Genomic DNA, 25,210 nt, shown 5'->3' on the forward strand with positions numbered 1-25,210 from the left:
AGCTAATCCAAAGAAATGTAGCCTTAGAAGATGTACCTCATGGGAGTTCTAAAAGCAAGTTTTCTTAACTACTCCCTTTCCATCAACAAGCATCAAATATCTCTCAGTGTACATGCACTTAAAATTAGTCCACTGAATTTGAAGATTTTTTTGAGTGATGCTCTGGTCTCATATGTACTACTTTAGCCACTTTGATGTGTTAACTTAAATTGATGAAGGTATGGGCATGTGTTCCCTTTTGCAGCATACAATGCAGAATGGTGCCCTCCAGGGGACAGATAATAAGGAGCATCTGGGAGACCAGAATGTCTTGGATCACTACAGTCGTATCAGACTGGTTTAACATTGAAGGCTCCAAAGCATGATCCAAGAACAAAAGATCAGAGTAGACCTTCAAAGCAGTAATTTGCTCAAGTGTGGTGGAACTTATCTATTTATTTATCCTTTAGAGGGGGCTCAGGGGCCACATCCCCCTCAGAACAGTTCTAAAATTTTCTTCTGTAACATCAAGTACCCTCCACCTCCAATTCCTAGAGAGGCTTTCTTTAAAAATTCTGGAGCGTAACCCTCTCTCTCAAACAGTTGTAAAGAGCTGTTCTAAAGAGACAGACAAATCGACCCACTACTGACAGAATTTTCCTTTAAAAAAGTAGAATACACAGCTATTGAATATGCAACAAGTACAAAAGATGTATTATTTCTGTGTCAACTTGTGCTTGTTTGTTTGTGTGCATATGTGAGAGACATGACAGCATCCCTTGCACTGGGTTGAGGGTATTGGCTTTACTTGTACATGGAAAACAAAAGGCTTGTTTTAAAGACCATACTGTTCAAAGCCCAATTTTTCTGCAGAAAAGTATTCCTTTTAGAATTTCTAGACGGGAAATAGCACAATGTGGATTACTTGGAACCAAGAACGGGAAGGCATCAATTAATCTTTCGAGTTGGCCTCCCTCAATGACCCATTACACTTACAGGCAATCCAACCTACTAATGGGGTCTGAGAGCAGCTGCTCAGTCACTGCCCTCTCCAGAGTTTGTTTCTCATCCCTTCTCTTTCAGGAACCAGACTTCTTCATGCTTCCCAAAGCTCAACTCAGCAATTCTAGGCAGATTTCTTGAGCAGACATGGGATGGCACAAGAGTACCCAGTCAAGTCCAAATAATCTAGCATTAAGAGCTGAACGACACAGATCTTGTTTGGTTATTATTGTCTCCATGCATTTCTTTAATGATTACTTCATGCAAGCATCAAGCACAGACTTAAGCACTAATCATTACTAAAGTTAGATGCCGAGTTCATGCATAAGCCCCATAACTTCAAAAGCTGTATGTGAACATTTCTCATCTCTTTTGTATAATACCTTTTCATGGCTAACACATGCCAGACCAGGCACCATTTTGTGATTAGTCTAGGCTCAGGAACCTTATTTAGTCATGTCCTTACATATACGATCTATCTGCTGTAAGCAATTAATTACATGCAACCTGCATCCTCTCTAGATACTGCGTATCATCATCTTCTCATCTATCAGCCATATTGCTGCTAGATGGCTGTTGACAAAGTCAAGCTTTGTGCTTTTCAAGTCTGTACAGGTGACATCTGTTTGAGTCAGTGTTCTCTGTAATGTTTACACTTCTAGCTTGCTGACTCAAGTCTTATTACCATGGACACTTCATATGTGTCTATATACTCTACTGTAGAAGAAGAATTTGTTCCTCACTACTCAAACCAGAAGAATTTTCCAGTTTAAAGAATTTTTAAGTTTCAGCCAAAATAAAATTCTTGGATTTCGATTGTTCATCTCAAAGTAATGTGCAGATCAAGAATGGAGATCTTACCAAGAGGACCGTTCAATGACAGTTTTAATCTTCATTCAAGACAGAAAATGCAGAAAGCAGACATAAAAGACTCGAAGCAGACAGATCTAAAAGGCTGCTAGTTCAAAAGAAGTTTAAATGTATTAGTACAAACAGTCTCAACTCCCCCTTTTACTCAAACTATGCATTCCTGCAAACTCCTTGTATCAGCACTGGAGTGCATGTGGCCATATTACAAGCCAGATGAAGGAAGAGGTCCAACTGAAGAGTAACCTAGAAAAAAAATCAGCAGCTTGAAGTGACATGAAACCACAGACTCTGACTAAGACTTGCATTGAGTTTGTAATGGGGCTGTTCACACATGGAACCAAATAACCTCTAACAACGCACCATGCTGGAATCCTGACAAGCCCACACGTTTCCACACAGCACGCAATTACATTAGACATGATTTTATATTTCCGCAGCCTATTCAACATAATTAGGACTCAGAGATGAATACTGCCAAGGCACTCTTAAAAAAATACTGTTGGAACATTGGTTTCCTAAATTAAATTTCACCCAACAGGATTAAAAAAAAAAAAAAACAACGAACATTTCTTCTTTCTGATGCATTTAGAGAGTTTGTCATTAAAAAGGAGATCAACTTGAAGCAAGTCTACTTTATGCTTCTAGTAGATTAACAGGCAGCTGTGTACATCTTAAGCTGACTGCCTTCTCAAAGTAATGCTGTAATGCTAAGACAGAACTGTATGTAATTTGCTAGAAATCTAGAAAGAGCACATGCAACTTTCTCATGGACCTTATTAAAAGAAAAAAAAAATAACCCACGGCACCTAGATCACCTTATCTGAAAGGATGCAAAAGTCAACATTAGAATTAAAATATTTTTATTTCAATGTACATGAACAGAAATAAAATATAATTTTTTTAAACTTACTTACAGAGATATATTGCTGGGCTGGCCCAGTCACACATGTGCTCCACTACAAGGCAGCAAGACTGACTAGACCCACTTCATTGCTTTTGGGACCAACTGGATTTAAAGTACCACCTCAAAAGGGTCCTTCAGCACACAGCAAACTATTTTTTTTTTAAAACAAAAGGAAAACTCATCAACTCTTCACCTAGCCAAAAACTTTCCATTGTGTTCCAAAGAAGATCTCCCATGAAAATTCTGTCCATTATCAAAGAATCGTACATAGTATGCGGTGCTATATCTAAACTTAACAGATCAAGGTTTCTCCCAAATACTTTTCTCTATTCTACTCTCTTGTACAAAGCATCTGCTATAAAATTCACACATTCAAAACCACAGAATTATACAAATCCATGAACAAGGCTGTTTTCAATAGGCTTGTTGCTATGTGCTATCACCCGCTCTATCAGCTTTAACATGCAGCGTACAGAGATGGTAAAAGGGCATTTCTCTTGACCATCTGTTTCGGAATTCACAGAAGTTACAACTGTTTTTACAACTTATAGTGCAACGTAGTTAAGTTATTCAATGTCGTGATATGGCACCATAAGATAAGCAATCATTTTTTTTAAAATGCACAATTCCTTTACTAATAATTCTGTGGTGCTTTACTGATAATATAAGTAATAATAAATTTAAAAAGACAACTGGAAGAGGAATTGATAGGGAAAGATCTTTTTTAAAAGTGTCTATTATCTGCTTTAATAAAGAAAATTAGAAAAAACTCCAGAACTGTCAGATTCAAGGCAAACAAGAGGAAGTAGTTCTTCACACGACACAGTTAAACTGTGGACTCCTTGCCATATGATGTGGATGCTAGGATACTACGAGGACTTAAACAGATTTTTCTTCCACGACTTGAACCAGCAAATGCTCTCAGAGTTCCCCAAGCCACAGACTGCTTAAAGTATATTCTGGGGAAGCATTGTTATCTGCTCATCCTGTTTTCACTCTTCCTTGTGCATCTGCTTTTGGCCACTGAGACTGGACACTGGGCCAGAGGGACCTTTGGTCCGACTTGGTACAGTTGTTTGCAACAGTTACTTCAAAACACTTAATAAACTTATACTTAAGACAAAGTTCATCATTTGCCATGTTATTTAGTTAGAAGGACTCAGATTTTTGAATTACAAATAACTTCCAAAAGAGGAAAAAAAAAATATTTAAGCTTTTTTCTGCTGTGACTCAGTTGTATAAAACTGTATAGAAAAATGAGCATTATGTGCAGATGTAATGAAAAGCAGTAAGCTTTATAAAAAACATTTGTAGAAATGTACCAAGCATAAACAAAAGATGATTTACAAATACATTTAGCTGCTCTTCTAGTCATCATCAGAATCTGAATCATATTTCTTTCCTCTGATGGTCTTCTTATCCAACTTCGTAAAGCTTGTTCCAAATTTCTTTTGACTTTGAAAAGGTGGGTCCATCAAATTTCCACTAGAAGAAAAGAGCAAGACATGCTGATTAAAACTGCATTCATGCAGACAGTAAGTAGCATCTCTAATTACCTGTTTCTTCAGAAAAACACTGTAAGAGAACACAACCCCTACTCCCTAAAGGCACCCTATGTAGCATTGTGGTGTTGCTAGCATAGCACATCCTGGACAAAATGGCCTGGATATCTGTAGTTAAGACAGGAGTGTGAACAGCACCTGTGAGTAGAGTTCTAAAGAAAAACTGTCTGAAATGGCTTTTGCTGCAAACTGATCACGCTAAAGAAACCATCTGTCAGATTAAACAGTAACCAGTGAATTACAGAGACTTTTCAAAATAAATGAGGAGCCAGAAGTACAAAAGAAGCTAAAATTTTGTAACAGGGACTTTGGAGTAGAAACAGATGAGTCAAACCTGGGGTTTGTACTGCCAGAAGTCACCTTGTACTATCTCTGCCTAGGCCAGGCAGAGCAGTTTCCCCATCGGACACTGCACTCCAGCTAGTGGATTATGGAGGGACTCATGCCTCAGTGTGCATGTACGACCTTGTAGGGGCTTTCCCAGCAGCGTGTGGGTCCACGTGTTGTTGGGCTCAGCAGGTGTTCACATAAAGCTGCAGCATCCACCTCTCCTACAGTGGGAGTGAGCAAGGAGGGGAATCCCCTCCCCTTGCTCAGAAAAGGGTGTGTGTGCTGTTACTCACATGACCTGTGAGGTGTTTGCATCTAAGGGTCAGTGAGTAAGCAAGTAGAACTTTCTGGATATAGCTATAGAAGCGTATTTAGAAATTCAGAGGTATTAACATTTCATAAATAACATTTTGCTGATATTGATCCTAAATGTACAGTTGACTGATTGCTAGTTAATTACATGTCAGTAATAGGTCAATAGACCACTTGAATCCTGATTTTGGTCAAACAATGCGACCTGAACAGTTTCTCCCCTAAATACAGTATATCCTTTCATCATCTGCTATCCCACATGTTGAAGGAAGAGAACTGTTTCTAGGCTCCGCTAAGGACTAGTTCCTTTTCAGGAACTCTAAAGAGCAGGACATTACAACAACTCCCCCACTCCACAATTTGCTAAGAGTGGAATACACAGTACTTTGTAGAGTCAAGTAGGAAGTAAAATTATGCCGAAAGCCAATGTACTAACATTTAGCAAATTCAATGCAGCTTGGTACAACACAACTAGAAAGACTTCTCCCATAAAAGGCTGTTGCTGTCTAGAATATATATCCAAGCTATCTTTGACTCCTCTGCATATTTGCTGAACAGGGAAGTGCGTATTACCACTGGTTTTGAATTATAAATTTTCACTTCAGTCATTTCCTCTGAAGTTCAACAGCTACTAAGCTAAAAGAAACAGTAGTTTCTTTGCCTTTAAGATACAACAATACTTCTTGCCAAAATTTGGACATTAAACATTGAAATGAATTCAGATAATGAAGTTTAAAATTAAAAAAAAAGCCAAAGACATTCAAAACCAAAGAGCAAAATTAACCTAAAAAGATAAAGATGATGTTTTAGCCACACTGGGAAGCAAAGCAGAAAGTTCTGGTAAATGATTCTCCTGTAAAGTTAGGCTATTCTGGTGACAATTATCTTCTATTGCCTTCTATCCAGTAGTCTTAACCGTGGGATTTATGATAATATTGTACTTCTACACAAATAATAATTTGCACTTCTGCAACTTATTTTCACTTTCTGTACTGTTCATGGGAAACCCCCCCCCAAACATATTAATCTGTGTAATATGGACTAAGATGCACTTTAAGGACAACTTCCTGAGTTTTCTCTGAAGTGGATTAAAAATGCTCAAACTTTACTGCATTGCTGTAAGGAACTGAAGGAAGGAATGCCTCAAACATTGACACAGAAAACCTCAAGGACAAGCTGTGGCCTTTGTGATTAGTTTAAGGAATGTCACCCAAGGAAGTGGGAGTGTATTGAAGGACGCACCCCCCACTCCCCTGCAGTTGCATTGACAAACTCCTTAGATAAACCCCAGAGGGGGGAAACGTGGACTGAGTGAAACCAAATGTTTCTCATCAAGCACAAGGACCGCTAATCACTGGCTCCATTGTGTAAGAGGCAACAAAGCTTGATAAGAGGTGAGCATTTCTGCCCCAGAAGCCAATGATTGCTGAAGAAGCATGAAGTCAGCAAAAGTCTGTGGGAACAGAGGAAAAACCAAAGGTGGGCAGGGTGAGCACGACCACTGACTCAACTGGACAAGGAGTGGTGGACCCCATTCCCCCTCAATGTACGTGCAGTACCCACACTCCACCTTTTTCCTCGTCCCTCATGGAAATGAGTTTGTGGAATATCTGCCCCTCCTCACCTGGTATGCTAATCAGCTGATAAAATGAACTTAAAAGGTGACAGAAACTTTGCTGAGTGTGCACTCACCACCCAAGACCCAGGACCTGAGATAATGCTGGATCCAGGGGTGGTGGACCGGATTTCTTTGACTCTCTTTCTCTCCTTTCTTTTTCTTTCCTTTCCTTCCTTTTCTTTCTTATAGATTTATAAGAGACCACATTGCCTATTATCCTTTTCCAAGTTTAAATTGTTTTCTATCACAAGTAAAACATTTTAACCGGTCATTTGGTGGTGTTTCACCTTAATTTAACCCGAGGGGAATCACAGAACCATTGCAACTCTCTGGGCTTCCAATCTGGGTCGTGACAATTGCAACTGTGACATCTAAACATTTACAGCTGATTTAGAAAGGATTACATTAGATGCGTGACACAGAGGCCATAACAAAGCAGTGTAGCTACTCTATACACCTCATGGCAAGACCTCTGTTTATTACTGTACAAAAAGGACAATGTAACACTCATTGTAATGTCTCAATGCTTTGCCAAAGAGATACTCTCTTCTCTCCCTTCCCAAAGTACATAGATTAAATAACTGGATTAAACTCTCCAGTTTTAAGCATACAATGTATCAGTCAAAGATACAAACTTTTCAGATTCTCCTGTCTGCATGTTCTCCTTGCACTGTATCTGAAAACAAAACAATCACAAACCAATTAATTACCTGTAATTAATTATGTCTGCACAGCCTAATCTCCATTCTAAGGTCTCTGTAGTGAAGTCGTCAGTGTTACCGAGATCAGTAAAGCCCACAACATAGTCTTGTGTTTTTCCATCTTTTACTAGTGCTAGAGTGGGAATTACTTTGATGCGCAGTCTCTCACACAAGAAAGGAGATTTTTCAGCATTTAATTTCAAGAATTTTGTCTCAACATGCTTTTTTGCCAATACAGTCAAATGTCTGTCCATTATTTGACACCTATTAAAACAAAACCAAAACGAAATATATAAAGTGTTAGAATCAATATGCTGAAGAATATGTACTTTACAGAAAGTTTAAAAGGAACAGTAAAGAGCTAGTTTTATCATGTTAATTCCTCAGATATGACCTTTGTAATTAGGAATTTAGTTTCAAGAAAAACTGTGTTTCAAAGGTAGCTGGATTTAATGGCTAATAGAATAACAGCCTGGAGCACCTTTTTGCACAATTACACCATCCATTTCTCTAATTTCTTCCTAATTACTCCCCCACACACCTGAAAGCCTCTTTCATTTCTTAAGACCTGCATTTATTGATGAAGTTTCCCTCTGACTTCTATTCTTCCTGCTCTAGCTTCACTGCCTGTCAGATGGAAAAATTTCTCTATAATGAACTTCACATCTTCAGAAAAGTACTCTCACCATGTTAGTGTTTTGGTTTTTTTTCAGTCACTACCTCCACAACTGAGATGCAGTAAAACTCATTGTACAGGAAAAAAAAAAAAGTGATTTGCACAGACTGCTATAGGCAAAAATATTTGACTTTTCTCCTGCAATGGAACAGGAGTGAGCATAAAATTGTTGTTTCTCAGCTAAGGGACAGTAACATGAACTGCTCAAAATACTTGTCAGATGACATACATTTGTGGACTTGTCATCTGCAATCTCAACTTTCTGGATTGTCTTAAGTGGTTTGGCTTTGCTGCATGAACTCTGTGATGTGACTGTCCTTTAACTCAAGAGGAGAGCCAAGCAGATCAAAAAGATCAAGTGGGCAAGGATGAAAGCAACTTGATAATTGGCTGGTAAACCTGACACATTTTCAAGCTGGTTGTCAGCACAACACATTTTACAAAGAACTCCCTCTAAAGGTCTTTCTCCTGTCTGAGTCTACAGACTTTGTTGGTTCAAGAAACAAGAATCAAACGACTCAAACTTGTCCTAAGCTACTTTATTTGCAGAGACAGTTTTTCAAATTCTTTGAATAAAATCTAGCCAAATACAACTGCTTCAGATATTTCTGAAACTTAAACATTTAACTTAGAAAACGTAAAACACAGATAACCTCACTGCATAATCCAGCTCTTCCAATTTTTCGCATTGAAGCTGTTTCAGTTTATATTCTATAAGGTAGAGAGAATATAACACCTTGGGGGGCGAAAAACCAACCAACCAGCCAACAATAGGATTAACTGTCTCCTCCTCCAACAAACTACTCTACTTTGCAACTGCATTTTAATGGAAGACATTGAGACGGACCCACTGAGGAACAGCCTACAACCCAGGACTTTGGAAATTCTTCCAAGTGGGAGATCTTAATTTAGGTTCCTATTCTGAGTCAGGACATACTCTCAGATCTAGGTCTCTCACACCCTAAAAAAGTGACATAATCACAAAGGCACAGGCACAAAGGGAAAGCAGCTGCAATTGGTATCCACAGGTCCTTTCAAAGTTAAAGGTTAAATTCTGAAGATGCCTAGACAAGTTTTTTGTTTTATTTTCATTTGCCAGAACTATCCAGAATATCTCTGTCTGGAATAACCAAAGTGATGCTTTTTAAATGCTGTTCTTGTATGGTCACTATGTTTACAGACCTGGCTCCCTCAAACTAAATCAATAATGAAACACAGCACTGAAATATTGCCAAAGAAGTTATACATTTATATTCTAATCAACTGTGTAACAGAGTATTAATTGTTGTCAAATCAGGTTCAGATTAACTGGAATGAAAAAAATTAAAAATCAAATGCCTTGAGAAGGGACTGAAATTTGGAAAATGAAGGAATTTGGATAGTTCTAAAAATGCATACTTTTTTGTGGGATTTGAAAGAACAAAGGAACATGTCAGTTTTTGTAGATATCTATAAATAAAAGGTTTTTGAGCATAGCTTATTTACTATACCTGAAAGTTGTATCTCTATAGAAATGGCAAACGACGTTTTTACTTTCTTTGACTTCTTGGAAAAAGTCTCTCTCACTTGGGATTTCTCTGTATTCTCCATGTCCTTTTGAAAGCCATTCCTTTTGGAAAACATAAAAGGAAATAATTAGCATGGAGTTTGTTAGTCCTGCACCTGTCATGCAAGCTCTACAGCTTTTAAGAAAACTTAAAAGAGGGGGCCTGCAGCAGAAACCCATTTCATACAGTAATAGGAGGAGAAACAAATTACTTCTCCCCTTTTAGTTTTGTTTGGAAAATACGCAAATGCCACTACACTAAACAATACTTTTGGGCTGCTTCTTTCTCAACAGATAGGTGGTTGAGCAGTAAGGTTGCTTATTTGGAAATACAAATCTTGTACAGAGCTGCATAAATGTCTGCAGTGCAGCGTCTCAGTAAGGCTAGACTAGTTCAAAGAGAACACCAACGACAGAAAATTCTCAGCATTTGAAAACTGCTAACCGACAGCTTGGACCACTCTCTCTAAAATGTTTTTGTACACTCAAAGAACTTGTCTACAACTGATTCAAGTCATTACAAGTGTTAAAATAGATTTCTTCTGATTTTACCCCTCTGAAAATATCAGGGATAAAAAAGCCTACTAACTCACTGGCCACAGATGATGTTTACCTATCAAATATACACTGAAGGTATCTTAATATGAGCCAGGCTTCCAGAAAACCATTCAGAAAACACATGCATGTTAGTCATAAAATGTATGGAGAAACAGAATTTCACAAGCTAAAATTTACAGACTTCAAAAACTGCCTGATTACATGCAAATACGTTTTAGAAAAAGCTAATCTAGATTTTCAACAAATGCACTTCAGAAAAAAACCCCAGCTTCTACAATACTGAAAGTTAACTGTAGTGTATTAAAACAAACAAGTACAGACTAAGCTAAACAATTCAAAGTAGTGCAGTATGACAGAACTTGTCAAAAAACTTTAGTTTCCAGTGGGGGGGGGGGAAATTTAGATAAATCACTGTTCTTGGACTTGCAGTTTTGTCTTAGCAGAGTGAAAAAAAGCCAAAGTTTCCAAGCAAACCAAAAATATGCTGTAAACTAGATTAGGACAGAACAAAGAATTTCCTGAACATCGTGCACATTAAGAATGCATAGAAGTATGAGCACATGAAGAAGTCGTCATAATGCAAATCCATCCATGATGACCTATCATTCATCAGTGGGTATGCTTTAATGCCCCTCTGCACAATCCTATTCCAGAATAGTGTGGCAGCATACTCCTTTTACTGAGTAGTATTTCAAATTTGCATTTGAAAATACAAATGAATGGTGACTTAAGATCAACTGACATGAACAATTTTTTGCATGAGAACCACCACATGTTCACATCCAAGAACACCCAAGTGTTATGATAAGGAAAACACTAGAATCAAATATAAACTGAACTGTCGAAGACAAGCAAATAGCATGCCACTTTTTCTACTTCTTTGTTTAGAAAATCAAAGCCGCTAACACTGCCTGTCCTCCAGCATCCCAACCGTGCCATGACATTTTACTGCGCTCCCGTTTCAAAGCACGGTATTAACTTCAAACCACAGTGAGAGAATCTCCTTTCAAAACAGTCACCTTCCCCCCAACCCAGTCTATTTCTTTGTTTAGGTTTGTTTAGATGGAGTAAGCTAGTAGACCTGTGGCTTCCCTACTTACAATTCAGGTCTCACACCAACATTTTGGCGATAACTATGTTCAAAGAGACTTTTTGGGTAGCATAAAGACCACAATTTAGCATGAGGTATCGGGGATCAAAGCAGAGTTTCTTTCCTGCAAGAATAAATGTGCAGTCATACCAAAACAACATTTCATTGAGTTAGAACAAGTGGGACAAATGATTCCACCCTAGGAACAAGGAAAGACCCTGTATCATTCTTCTACAAAATACCTTAAGAGCACGCATCACTTACGTGCTGTAAGTAACAACCTCCAGAATTCAGGAGCCTAAAGGCTTATGATTAGGTTGCCTACAAGGGTTATGTTTCCAGACAGCAATGTTCAGTGAATACGAACACACTCAAATCTTTGTATGAGACTCTTTATCCTACCCTTATTGTAAACAATCACAGAGGTTCTTCTCTCCCCTTGTTGAAAAATACAAAGCATGCACACATGAACAGACACTCGATTTCCTGGATAACTTAAAATTAGTAAGTACAGAAAGGTGAGGAAAAAGAAAAAAAACCCACAAAACCCCAAAAAACTTAGTTCACATTTACAGTTTCCCTAGGATTTCCAAAAAGGCTGTTACACTGTACACATCAAGAGTCAATATTACTACAGGAATTACTTGTTTCTGCTGCTGGGCCTTTTTTAGTGCCTCAAGCCTCCTTTGTTTAAGACATTCCAATTCATCTTCATCCATTTGATCCAGCTTCTGCAGTTCAGCATCCAGATGTTCTTCCACAACCTTAGTAGTCTGAAGTATTTCATTCTCCAGAACTTTTTGAAGTATTTCAACAGAGGTATCAGCAGCCATCTTGAACTAGAAAGTGATCTCTTCAGAGCTGTGGAAACAGTGATAGTGGAATTAACATATATACAAACACTTAATTAAAAGCCTGACCTCTCTTACTTGTAGTTCACACTGTAGAGAAACAAAATGCTATGCTATTTGAAGATAACAGTATATAGTTCTTCTCTATATTGCAACCCCCTTTGGAGAACAGTTTCACAGCGAACACAGATGGCAACAAAGATACCAGTCAAGGCCCATTCTCTCAATCCCAAAGGCAGCTGTTGAAAGTGCACAGGAACCTGAAATTACTTGTTAATATAAAGAAGCAAAATTGACCAGTTCCAAAGGAACACTCATCCTGAGCCAGATCCATGTACCTTTACTAAATATGCTGGAACTAGAAAATGCAATCAGAAAGTTCCAAGCTGCTGGGAGGACATGTAAAATGTCTCAGAATAAGTCTAAGCAATGCTCAGTATATAAGCTTCCACCAGTAGTTTAACTGCAATTACTTTAAGAACCTGATTATTAACATGTTTAAATCTGAATTAACACCCCTCTCCTCAGCTAAAAGAAAGACAAGGTGCTCAACAGCAAATGCTTTAGGCCAATACACTTCTTCAACTAGTACAAGAAAAGTGCTACTGCAAACACAACCCTATGGCAGCCAGCAATTCACCGCTACCTAATTGTTGTGTGAAGAACCGCAGCTAAAATAATTTTCTGTAAAGTTCTCCCTGACCAAACACTTCAAAAGGCACAAAATACCAAGCCTTGGGTGCATGAAGAGCTGGGGCAACATAATTGATTGTTCTACTCAGTAAACTTACACTACCAAAAACTATCACTGTAATAAGTGACAGTTTTGAAACAGGAACAGTGCACAGTCATCCTAATCAGACTCTTAACCTACAGGCCAGGGATTTGATGTGCTGAATTTGGGTTCCAGAGTACTCTTGGCTGTATTTCAGAATAGCCAAACTACAAGTGCCATTGGCTTTGTAAACACTTTGAGGCAAGAAAGCATTAAGTAGTGATGGGCAAAGTACCAACATCACAGCAGCACTCCAAGTGTAACGAAACATCAGCATTGCTGCTGACACACTCCACATGTGTCACAGCCACGCTTGCTCTGACCTGCAGCACCTTCTCTTGAGTCCCTCTCCTCGAAGCAGCCAACTACAAAATCTCTCCGTTAGTGCTTTCTATCCCCCTTTCTTCTATTTCTAGAGGAAATAAGAACCTTGCTAGTGCAGGTCAGAGGCCACTAGGTCTTCAGGAGAGGGAGGGAACCCTGCTGAGTTGGGGCAAAGGGAGACTTGCCCTTCAAGCAAACAGCAAGAAAAACGGAAAACCAACTCCAGCCAGTCTCCATTACAGCCCGAGGTCCGCAGAGAGCTCCCAGCTCCCCAGGCCGCGGAAGCCTAGGTGCCAACAAGCGCTCCGTTCCCCACGCAGCTGGGGGCCTGCGCCCACGGCCCACTCCCGGGGGACTCGGCGCCACCGACGGGGCCGCGGCCCTGCCCTTTCCGCTAGGGAAGAGCGCTAGGGGCCCGGCCGACACCGACCACCGGCGGGGCCGGCACACGGCGGGACATCGCGCAGGCGCCGCGCGCTCCCGTGGGGCCGCTACAAACAACGGCCACCCACCCGCCCGCACGCCCACCCAGCTCCTGACGAGCTCTCTTTCCCTGGAAGCCTCACCCTCCCCAGACCACAGTGACCCCCCACCACCCACGGCAAGCAGCCGGACCCCTAACAGCCAACCACCACTCACCCCTCCTTCTCCGCCGGGCCGGGCCGGGCCGTGCCGTGCCCCTTCCGCCTCTCCCGCCAGCCAGCCGCGCCCCGCCGACGTCTCGCGAGAGCCACGGCGGGGCGGGGCCGGCCGTCGCGCGCACGCACACACGCGGAGCTCTCCGACGCGCTCATTGGCCGGGGCGGCCGGCGCGTCCGTGGGGCGGCCGGCACCCAGCGCGCACGCGCCGCACCAGTGTGGGTGTTGCACCTGCCGGCGGCAGCCGGGAGGGCGGGCGCGTGTCTGCCCCGCGGGAGGGGCGGGGGCCAGGCGCGGCCCCTCCCCTTCCGCCCCGCAGCTCCGCCCCGGGGGACACTCCCTCTACCGGGACGCGCTGCCCGTCAGAGTCCCGTTCCCTTAGCAACCGCGCTTCCGCCGGCACGCGCGGCGGCTGTCTCGACCTTTCCCGCCCTTTGACCCGCCGAACGGGGGTCTGCGGGGCGCCGCGCGGTTCCCCCGGGGCGCGGAAGCGGCGCCGCTCTAGGCTGCCGGCCTCCCGCCGCCGCGCTGCTCTGGGCGGGGCTCGCCCGCGAGGGGGCGTGTCCCGCCCCGCTCCTTCCCTCTCCACGGCGGGGCGGGTGCGCAGCGGATGCCGGCGGGAGTTGGGCGGGCTTGTCGTCGTCGTCGTCGTCGTCGCCGCCGCCGCCGCCGCCTTTCTGGGGGACTCCTCGGGGTTGGGCGTGTGAGGCCGAGCCCCCGCAGGGGCGCGGCGGGGGCGTAACGGCCGGGAGCCGCGGGGCTGGGCCCCTCGAGCGATGCCGTGAGGTAAGGGCGGCCCGCGCGGCGCCTCGGCGAGAGCAGGCGGGGCTGGCAGGGGGCGGGCGCCGGGGCTGCGGCCTGGCTCGGCCGGAGCGCTCCGGCAGTCCCCTTGCGGAGTCGGCTGTGTTGGAGTAGCCGGGGCTTGGCGGCTCTTTGCGCTAGAAGACGCACAGATTTAAATAATGGCATATTAAAGTGTGTTTTCAAAAAAACCCAAGTGTTCTGCTTTCTTGTTTCCTGGAAATCTGATTCCCCGGTGCTGAAGTATGCTGATTAGGAAAGTGGGGCGGGAAGATAAACTCTTGGCCTTTTCTGCAGGCCGCTGGGAGCCTGGGTGCGAGAGACTGATAGGGCGTTGTGGGTGTATAAAGGCAGAGAGAGGAGAGCGTGAGGGGTTTAGGGAGTGAAGCAAGATGGAGGTACTGATCCTGAGGCGGAAAGATGAAGAGAACCGCGAGGCTTGCTCTGTCCACAAAAGCAATTACTGTAACGGAGCGACGACAGCAACAGAAAAGGTGCAGCTCTCGAAGCATATGAAATAGCTTGTTGACTGTCACCACTGTTTTTCCTGCTTCATCTTGCTTTGCTCTTGAGAAACGTGGCCAGGAGGAGGTGGGGTTGCACCTGAGAGGCCCCTCTGCCATGACACACAGTGTTTGCCATCTTCCGTGCCATGTTTCTGTGAATGTAGGCTGTCTTCTCCGGCTCCCAGCAGCAGTATCCAAGCTCCTGTGAGAGAGCGCAGCACCGTTTCAGCTCTCATGCTACAAGGCTTCTTGGAGGGGAGAGGAAGGAAAAACTTGGTACGCTGAGAAAATCTGGCGAGGAGGGAAGGAAATACTTTTGATGTTGCTGCCTGGCAACCAAGCTCCCTGCAGGGCAACCTCTTCTGTCCCCAGCACTGAGTTTGATCATTGCCCCTGCACTGGGCTGTAAATCCAACCCGGCCGCCTCTGACCCCCCGGTTTTGGCGGGAGGCCACTCACCACAGGGTCAGGCGATGGACTTTTGTTGTTTACACTTCAGCTCCAGCATGGGACAGCGCTGGGGATAAAGGACCAGCTGAGCCCCACGAAGGGCTGGGGGAGCGCAGCTTGCATGCCTGGAGGAAGAACAGCGAGGCGCGCTGGGCAGCACTTGCCCGCGTGCCCTACACCTGAATTACCGCCCTGTCGCCGTGCTGGCGCGGCGCACCCTAAAAGCTTTCCCCTTAACCTCTCCCTTCCCCTGCTTCGCCCCAGCTGTCCTGTTTACCTGCAGATTAAAGCTTTCCGAATGTGCTTATTTTGGTGATGCGGTCGGTTTTTGTGGCCAAATGGGCTACAATCCTTGCCAGGAGTTCTGGGCCTCTGTGCAGCCGTCTGGGGAGGCAGGAGGACTAGAGGGAAACTGCAGCTTTGGGGCATCACTTAGAAATTTGCTAGGGCTGTCTGTGGACCAAACCGATGGGAACAAAGCCGATTTCAAGAAGCCGGTCGCTGCAATCCCCCGAGAGCGGCCGTGTCCCCGGCGAAGGGGCCGCCGCTGCTGGCCCTCCCCTCCCCGGCTTGGGCCTGGGCCTGGGCCTGGGCCTGGGCCCGCCGCCTGCTCCCCCTCCGGCCGGCAGGGGGCGCCAGCGCGCGGAGGCGCCGGGGCGGCCGCTCGTCGCGTGCCGGCGCGGGGCAGGCCGGGACGGCCGGGGGCGGGGCGGGCGCGTGCGCGGCGCGCGGCGGGGCGGGCCGGTGGGGGCGGCTTTACCATATGCACGGGGCTGCGCGCGGGCGGCCGGGCAGCGCTGAGGCGGGGGACGGGCGCCGGGGCCGTCGCCATGGGCAAGAAGCAGAAGAACAAGAGCGAGGACAGGTAGGGTGGCAGCTGCCCCTTCTTCTCGCCCCCCTCCCCGGGCCGCTGACAGCGGCGGCTGGCGCCGGTGCCGCGGCGCTGAGTCAGGCCCTGCCGCGGCTCGCGGCCTCGTCGGAGGCGGCGGGCAGGCCGGGCGCGGCCCGGCGGCCGATGGCTGGGCGGCGGCAGGGCGGGAGGGGCCCGGTCGTGGCCCTCGCCACGGGGGGAGCGGTACCGGCTGTGCCGGCGGGCCCAGCCGGCGTCGGAGGCCGCCCGAGGAGCCGGCGGCCGCGGGGGGCGGCTGGATGTCGTGGAGCGGGGGGAGGCTGGTGTCGGCGGGAGAAACTCGGCTGTCGGCGCCGGGGCGGCTGCGTTGCTGCCGCCGTCTTTGCGCTCGCTCCCTCTGAAAGGCGCTTCCCTGAGCATGGCCGGCGTTCTCGCGGAGCCTGGCCCGGAGCGGGCAGTGGCAGGCAGCTGCTGTTTGTGAGCGCAGGTCGCGGTTGTCAGCTAAAAATAGCTGCTTGGTTTAATTGCAGTGCCTGAAGTTTTGTTTGGGTTTTTTTTTTTAATAATTATTTGGAGACAGCTCTATAGATCGTGATATAACTTAAGTGATTTGTGCATGTTTAATAAAGGTACATGTTAGACTCTTTAGTGATTGGAGGATAAAAGGATCACTTCTACGGTTATGTACATATTGTCTTGGATACTGCCCCATCTGTGAACTTTTTTTGTGTGTAAGAGATTCTTAGAATGGCAGCTATGTTAACCATATGGAACACTGACTGAATAATGTTATGCTAGCAGGAGAGAACATATTGTTACTTGTCACTGCGAAATAATAAATATGAAGATACAGTCAATTTGGAGAGTGTTTTTAGTTGCTAATACTGACAAGGAGTTAAATGAAAACTAACATCTTAAGATGTGTGCGAACTAGAAACTACAGCTTTTTTTGCTTACCTAGACTGCTCATTTTGTACATCCTTATTGAGTCATTAAGTGTTTCTCTTATGAAAGTACTCCTTATGATGGCTGTTTCACAAAACATTATTTCCTGTCTGAGTGTTTCTTACTACCTAGATGTGTATTGCATTGAGATGTTGATGTTACTGAGTTAAGGTTGTTACCCTTTACCAGGTTAGGGTGTAAACTGTTTTAGTTTCTCTGGTCCTTCCTGGGCAATGAGTATTTTGCCAGTGAAGTATTTTGCTCATTGAGTATTTTTCCTCACGCCTTTTGCTGTACTGTGTATGCTGCTTTGTAGTGTCTTTACCAGCTTGTTTCATGGGCTGTATTTCACAGGTGTATCTTGGGAGCAGCTCTGGTGAGGAGATGGGTCAAGTGTGAGTTGAGAAAGAAGAGGGAAGGGTTGGATCTTTGTGCTCTGAAGGAAAAAAGGCCTAATACTCATCTTCTTACCTGGTGTGGTAGATGCCAGGATCACGCAGAAGCCTTCAGGTGCTGAAGCAGTGCTGCTCGGGGCCCTTCCATGACGGTGGCTAGTGGGCAGTTGCTGGAAGAGTGACTTGGAGAGTCCTGGTGCCTTCTGGATACCTTGTTCTCTTTGTGTATCTCCACGTGTATATCTGTGCATCTGCAAATGAGCGAGCATGGGCCCCTCTTGGGCGCTATGTGCAAAATTTCATTTTATCATACCTTAAAAGAGAGGCCAAGAATTTATTGTTAGACTAATTGAAATCCTGAGAGCCTAATGATTATTAATTCAGATCCAATCGTTACCAAAAAAGAAAGAGCAATAATGCAGTTACAGTAGTTATGCTTACCGACTCATTGCTGCTCTGAGTCCTAAGGTCAGTGGTTTCATCCTGAGCTGTAACGCCGAGTTGTCAGCATCAGGTGTCCTTCACAAGGAACAGTATGGTCATTCGTGTTGATGGTTTCATCTTCCTCACTCTAGGATCCACTTGAGATCGATCATTTTTATATACTTGCTAACATGCTTCTATGCCTTTGCTCTTCATTGCTTTGCAGCTATGTGTTACATCCAAATATGTAAAAGGCACTATATATTAGATACTATTTCTTTCTTGTTTGCTACCCCTAAAACCAGTTTTGTCCAGGCCTGCATTTCTCTTAGCTGACTGCTGGTTAGTTGTGGGGTGTCCAGTGCCGAGGCCCATACAAGCCATCTCTGTTTATCCCACGCCTGCACTCCTCTCCGCTACATCCTGTGTCTCCACTTCTCAAGGCCTCTGCTACCATACCAGGCATGTGTTTCTCTACACTACATCATTGTTGTAGAGTTGTGAATATCTCATTCTACACAGAGTAACTGGTCGTTACTGCTTTCTATATGAAACTATGGTTGCAGCATGCCTTGGTAAACAAAAGTAAAATCAGGCATAGGCACCTGGTCAGTTAGAAAAATTGCTGTCATAGCTAAATCAAGTAACAGTTGCAGGCAGGTCAAGAAAAGTTCAGCCAAAGTAAGCCTGACAGGCTTTAGTCCTAAGGTCTTGCAAATGCAGTACACAGCTTATAGACTGCTACTAGTGGTAACAATACTGTGTTAGAGGGCTACACAGTTGTATGGCAATGGGAGGGGTGATATGGAAGAAGAATTCAAACATATACGTGTTTGAGAAGGACAGGGTGGTTAGACTGGATTTATTTATAGCAGGGAGTTCGAGGGGATGGGAGTAAAGATGGACCTGGAAGGCCAGTGATGTTTTGGAACAGGCTCTGTGTGCAGAGGTACCCTCATCGTCACCATAGAACCATGGTGTTGGTTCTAGCTGACACCCTTGTGAATGTCAAGCTCCTTCCAGGGAGAGGCTGCGTCATGTATTTGCTTCTTTATCTTGGAGTTGGACTTCAACATCTCAGTCTCCCTTCCTTTCCCAGTAGAGCGAGAGAGGAATGGCACTGTGTAATCAAAGGCTTCCAGTTGGTTTCGCCTCCTGCATCTTCAGTTCTGTGCTATGTAGTCTTATTTGTTTCCTCTTCCTTTTCCTCTCTCCTTCCCCAACAATTATGTTACAGATACAGTCCCTTACATCACACTTGGCTGCAACTCCCAAGGCATGTGGCAGCTCAGGGGCATAACTTGCAGTGCAGAGGAATTACAAGGGAAGATGCAGGTTGTATGTCTGTGTTGTGAATATTGGTTTGAGAATTGATGTGACAAGAAGGAGGCTTTCTGCTTGTCTTCTGACGTACTGAGACAAGTTATGGAAGGTACAAGTCATCTTTACTCTGCTTTTATCCCCATAGCTTTGACTTCTGTCGTGTAGTTTCCTCCTCCCTTGTTTCTGTTGAGTACAGTAGAGGTCATAGTGATGAGTATTGGTAAATGTCCAGGAAGTGTGCTGGAAGGGGAGGATGAATTTTGCCATGGGAACATAGGGACAAGACCCTGAGCGACATGATAGCTATGGTGAGCAGGGAAAGAATGGGAATGCAGGACTGTCACCTGTTATGAATAGAGATTGCTACCTCAACAGCTATACCTACAAATCAGTTTCTACTATACCAGCACCTCTGTTATGCTCCTCTGGAACTCTTACTGACTCCTGCTGCTTGATTGCTGTGCATCTGCTGATGAAGAACATACTTATCTAGAACGCTCAGATATGTGGTGACTGTAGGAAAAACTCAGTGTGGTATACTAGAGAGGTGCTTTGTAAAGGTGGAGAGTGTCTTGGGTCATAATTAGCTCCTAAGCCATATGGAAGTTGCTTTAATTGTTTCCTCTCTGGAATTTTTATGGTTGCATTGATCACTCATTTTCAAATGAGACTTCATAGCAAATACTTCAATAAAAAGATGAGGTATCTGACTTTTCAGGCTTTCCTAATGGAAGAGTACATGTTCTGATGTGTAGTCTAGCTCCTCCTGGGAGTGATGTGTTATGCTTTGGTTCTTGGATAGAGCTGTAATGGCAGAAAGTATGTCAAGGTTCTACTCTGCTGTCTTTGTGAATTTAGTATAGGATTTTTTTTTAAATGTGTGGGAAGAAGGGCTGTTGTAAAGTACAGAACTGTGCTTTGAATTCAAGCTCAAACTGCTGCTGTAGATTTCCAAGTAAGTGTGCTATATGCTACAAATTATTTCCTGACTGGAATACGGATCTTCCCCTTTGGTGCTAGCTTTTCATGTGTTTTGTCTTCTCCCAGCTTTAAGTCATCTTCCTCTTCTCTTAGTTTTCCTTAGCTTCCAGTAAATAGTCTTGAGGTATGTTTATTCTTGTGCCCTTTAATATTGTGAACTGTTGCCTAGGCATACCACTCTGATCATTCATGCATATTGCTTTAGAACTTACAGGTGCCAGCTGTGATTCTGCAGCCAAGAGTGAACACTGCTGCTAAAATAAGACTTACAGTGCTGTTGCTGATGCTCTATATTGCTTTGTCTTCTGCAAATTAAATTGCTGGCATTGTATACTGGTCATTCTATTTGACTCTCTTTTTATTAGCATGTTAAGTAAAATCTTCTTAATGGCCTGTGGGAAAGTTCTGTGAAGGCTAGAAAGCCTACAAACACCTGTAGCTCAGAAACATTCTGTACACCAGAAAATGTGCAATAGCTATCTCTGTCTGGCTCTCAAAAATATTTCCACAAGCAGAAAGCTTTGAGCTCTGTCAAGGAGAACAGCTGATAAACCCTTGAAATCCCTGTTTCGCAAATCTCATCTGGAAGATGCCAGGATCTTGTACTGAGATGGAGTAAAACAATGCAAAATTATTTCTCCATTACAGAAATTTATTATCCTGTTCTAAGCAAAAGTATAGTTCTCTTCCCCCCAACCTATAGCTTTTAACACAGGCATTTCATATTTACAAGAAAACTATTTTTATACATTTGTTGGATTTTTATTGTTTTTTTAAGCAAAGCATCATTGTGAAAAGACTAAGGATCTTCAAATATTTGTGGTAATGGCAACATAAACCAAAAAACACCACAGTACACGAAGTGAATTGTTAGGAGCAGTTTTTCCTGTCAAAATCTTGATTCTCTTCTTTGGTTACCTTTATGAATATATTATGCCTTATGTATAACTACTGTTTATGAAAAGTATGAAAATAGTATGTTGTAAGCCAGCAGGAATTGCAGAAATTCTTCTTTCAGTTCTCTGAAGATCTCTAGAAAGCCTTGGTCAGAGGTTTACGTTAAGTTAAACTTTGCTGTTGTTGTTGATGTTCATAATAGTAAGCCAGACAAGCTGACAACTCTGCATACCTTTGCTGGTTTTATTTGCATTAGTATTGTCCTGTTTCTCTGAGCCTGGGCTCATGTGCACCGCTGTACATTTGTCCTGTGCTGTTCATCACTTAAAAGCTGCCTAGGAGTGAAAATTACAGTTCTGGACAAAATCTCCAGTTTAGTAACTTTTAATGCTTGCATAATACTCATTTTCTTCCTCCCTTTGCAAAAATAGTCCCCTAGATGGTAGAGGAAATAATTTTTCTGCACACAAATTATGTGCACACATAATTATTTTGGTCATTAAGCTTGGCTTGCTAAAGTAGTACAGTGTAGTCTGGTGGGTGTTCTGGTCTGAAAGCAGTTGCTCTCTTACAGAAGATGTGTGTTTTGATGATCCTGGTGTTTGCAGCACTGATAATAAATTTACATACAGAAAAAGTTTTTTCTTTTACAGTAGTCTAGTGGGGATTTTAAACATGAATCTGCTATCTTAACACTGAAATATGTTTTAGATACATGCTGTAAGAAGGAAGTATTGGTTTTAATTATAGTTAATGTAGGTGGGCATGCTTTGCTCTTCAGGATTGTAGGCAATCTAAAGTGTATTGCATGAAGTGTTCTAAATGGTATTTTTGTGATGTATTTTGATTTTTTACAATGCGAGATACACAGGATATGGAAGTTGTAAAACACTGGACTTGGAGGTAGTTTCTCTCATCTTTCCACTTTTTCTAAACCAACAAAACCCAAAAGAACTAGTTCAGGGAAGACTGAATGCTAGTTCTTTACCTGGTGTTTCATATTGCATGCTTTTAGTCATCTTGTTCTCTTGGGATGTGAACACTTAAACTGAACCTTGAAGAACTGCTTTCTTCCAGAGCTCTGTGTTGCCAGGTACTAGCCACAACAGAAGCTTTTTATATAAAAATTTTGCTCTATCTTTGTTTAAATGGGAATTCTAGTTTATGGTGAGCTTTTTTCTTTTTTCTTCTTTTTTTTTTTTTAAATCTCAGTTGTATAAAGGAGACTTTCTGTTTTTCTAGAATTCGTTGAGGTTAAAAGTTGTGTTTTCTATGTCTTTTTCAGAAGGTTTTGCTTAGCTGATAGTTATTCTACTCTTCCCCCAGCCAAACTTGAAAGAGAAGACATGACTCTTTAATATTAAAAATTGGAATCATTGTCTTGGGAGCCTGAATAAAAAGCAATTACCCTTTTAGTCAAATTTTACTTCCTTGCTGTCTCATGTAATTAGGTAGCTTCGCCAGCTTCCTTCATCTTGCTAGGGAAAAATAGCGAAGGTGTAGTTTCACATCACACTTAATTCGCTTGAGCTGTCAGACGTTTCAAACCTTGTGGTCTTACTCCTGCTGTCCCTAGCTGTGTGCAGTAACTGCTTCCATTGCATTGGATTCAATGCTTATGTATCCACAGTACAACTCGGGTGTGAGATTTGAACTGCTGCCAAAAAGGTGTTTTCTGCAAGGATTTGTGGCTCCAGGATTGCCTGAGCTGATGAGAGGGGAAAGTGTGCCTGGGAATGGGGAAGGAAGTCACTCCTCCCCTCCCCTGTCCCATAGTTTGAGGAAAAGGCAAGAGGAGGGTGGCCTTTTTCTGGGGCTGTGATTTTTTTTTTTTTTTTTTTTTTTTAAGCCTGTCAGCTACAGTGGTGGGTTGCATAATTGGTGCTCATGTGGACAATCCTTCACTGCTTGGGCTGAGGAAGGAGTGCAGTTCATTCTTTCCTGAATTTCAAACTGTCTCAGGCATGTGTAATTCAAATGTTTTCAGCAGGAAAAACAAGGTGACTGCTTCTACTCTTAAAAGAGAAGTTTGTGGTGTTCATGTTCTTTGATAGGTAAGAATGAGAAAAAAGCCATGGCTTTGTTTTTGTGTTTTGAATAGCCTTGCTGAGCCAGCAGATGCTTGCATTTTCGATTTCATAACCCACTTAAAGAACAAGTTGGTGGTGCATGGTTTTGAACAATTAAATAATTACTTTCAAAGTGGTTTGTGTTCTGTAGAATTTTAAACCAGTTGCTCTAAAAACTTATTTGGAAGAGAGAATGCCAATTTATCTTAATACCTACAAGTAAAACCAACTACAAATATGCCATTCAGTGTTGGTAACTTGCTAATTTTGGATAAGTTATATTTAGAAATGCACCTTTGTATACGTGGGTCGTAAGCCCAGTAACAGAGGATGGATAAGGTGCTCTAGGGGAGAGTAAAGACCTGACTAAAAGAATTAGTTTTATCTGGGCTAAAACTATTGCAAAACCAAACACATGGAAACAGATGGTTCAGCTTCTTTCCAGTGTTTTTGAAGTTCAAGGGCCTTTTTTTTAAGCAAAAGAAAATGACTTAATGACAGTGATGTTCCTTTGAAGGTGGTTAGAAGAGCTGGTGTCATGTAAATGATGAAATATTTCCAAAGTTGCCTCAGCAAAAATGACTCTTCTGATTATGCAGGAATGTGGGCAGTGAGTTCACAGCAGTGATGCAACTTTCTTGCTGTGTTGACTTACTGACTCTTCTGCCCCATGCACATGAATGGTTTTTTTGTCTGGTTTTAATTGTATGGTGTTTTCTGACATTTGAACTTCATCTTTACAGACACAGCTTAAAACCAATCCTAACTAAAATACCAGTCCTAAAATATTTTTAGTGTAATTTGACTTAGCTTGTTATCTCAGTTAGCTCTAAGATGAAGGCAAGCTTTAGTAATCATATTTGTGTCGCTCAGTGGAGTGGATCAAAAAGTGCTGGTAATCTTTGAGTCTGCATGTGGCCTTTAGTTTTAGTTTCAGCAGGAGAGTGTTACCCTGTTGACTTTGGTTGCAAAGCTGGATGCTGGATTTCCAGTAGTTAAGGGCTTGTTCTCATTTTAAGCTGAATTCTTCCATTTAATTTGTGCAGTTTCATTTAACTAATTTCAATAGAGTCAAAGTGATATAAATGAGGGCAGCTCAGCTCCTTTGTATACTGCTAATTAATCCCGTTGCTCCACTCTTTCAGTTCATGTATGGATTAATAGTTTCCTTTGCTCTTTGTTTTACTGCTGCCTAGTCAGGATGCCATCTCTGTTATGCATAGATGCATGGTGCCTATTTATAATGAAGTTTTGCCCTGTGTTTAGGGATATGTATTGTAGGCACTATAATAAGTGTACTCAAAGTCATAATTGTGTGTGGTCTTAAGAAAGAGCATGAAGAAAACATGCATGTTTGCTGGTGGTCTGCTAATAAAATACGCTTTTCTGTTATCAGAGTATCTGTGAAATGCAAGTCGACTGACACTAACAAGAAGTCTGTCCTTCACTAGAACCTTCACAGAAAGCTGGAGAAGCTTGTTTGGCAAGGAAGGGCAGTTATGCATTTCAGCTGCAGAAGTTCACTGAGCAAAAAAAAAAAAAAAGCTAAAAGTCTATTGACTCTTATTTCGATAGCTGTAGTCCTGTCTTCCCTGCATTTGGCCTGGTTTTCCAGGGCAATGCCAGGAAGTCTTTCAAGTTTCTGTGCCTAGATTTGTCTGTTACAGAGATTATATCGCCTGTGGTATCTGTCCTTAGTGTGGAAGCTTCACACTGTGAAAATCCCTAGTGATGAATATATTGAATATGCCAGTACTTGGAGTCATTTTTTTAACCTTCCGTGTAAGAGAGAAGCAATAGATAATTAAAATGTACTTGTAACTGTTCTGAAAT

General features: G+C 43.1%; 2 protein-coding genes across 2 annotated transcripts in view; one reads left to right on the forward strand and one right to left on the reverse strand.

Moving 5' to 3' along the window:
* Positions 1-2,694: 2,694 nt before the first annotated feature.
* Positions 2,695-13,855, reverse strand: TXNDC9 (thioredoxin domain containing 9). Its single transcript, XM_074815064.1, has 5 exons — positions 13,738-13,855; positions 11,793-12,009; positions 9,445-9,563; positions 7,288-7,542; positions 2,695-4,240 (listed from the first exon to the last, which is right to left on the reverse strand). The coding sequence occupies exons 2-5, from the start codon at positions 11,979-11,981 to the stop codon at positions 4,123-4,125; spliced, it is 681 nt and encodes a 226-aa protein (XP_074671165.1). The 5' UTR covers positions 11,982-12,009; positions 13,738-13,855; the 3' UTR covers positions 2,695-4,122.
* Positions 13,856-14,888: 1,033 nt separating this feature from the next.
* EIF5B (eukaryotic translation initiation factor 5B) overlaps positions 14,889-25,210 on the forward strand; it is a 38,522-nt gene continuing 28,200 nt past the window's right edge. Inside the window, exon 1 of the mRNA XM_074815065.1 lies at positions 14,889-15,032. Coding sequence (XP_074671166.1) covers positions 14,959-15,032 — 74 coding nt within the window. The 5' untranslated portion in view covers positions 14,889-14,958. The remainder of the gene's footprint in view (positions 15,033-25,210) is intronic.

Source organism: Strix aluco, chromosome 2, assembly GCF_031877795.1.
Source record: "Strix aluco isolate bStrAlu1 chromosome 2, bStrAlu1.hap1, whole genome shotgun sequence".
NCBI lineage: Eukaryota > Metazoa > Chordata > Aves > Strigiformes > Strigidae > Strix > Strix aluco.

What these genes read in the sequence shown, in the direction of transcription:
- TXNDC9 (XM_074815064.1), bottom strand. Translation starts at nt 11,981, where the DNA reads ATGGCTGCTGATACCTCTGTTGAAATACTTCAAAAAGTTCTGGAGAAT. An exon ending in AGGCCCAGCAGCAGAAACAA is followed by an intron (nt 9,564 to 11,792) that starts GTAATTCCTGTA and finishes GTTTTCCAAAAG; the next exon opens with GAATGGCTTTCAAAAGGACA. An exon ending in TATAGAGATACAACTTTCAG is followed by an intron (nt 7,543 to 9,444) that starts GTATAGTAAATA and finishes TTGTTTTAATAG; the next exon opens with GTGTCAAATAATGGACAGAC.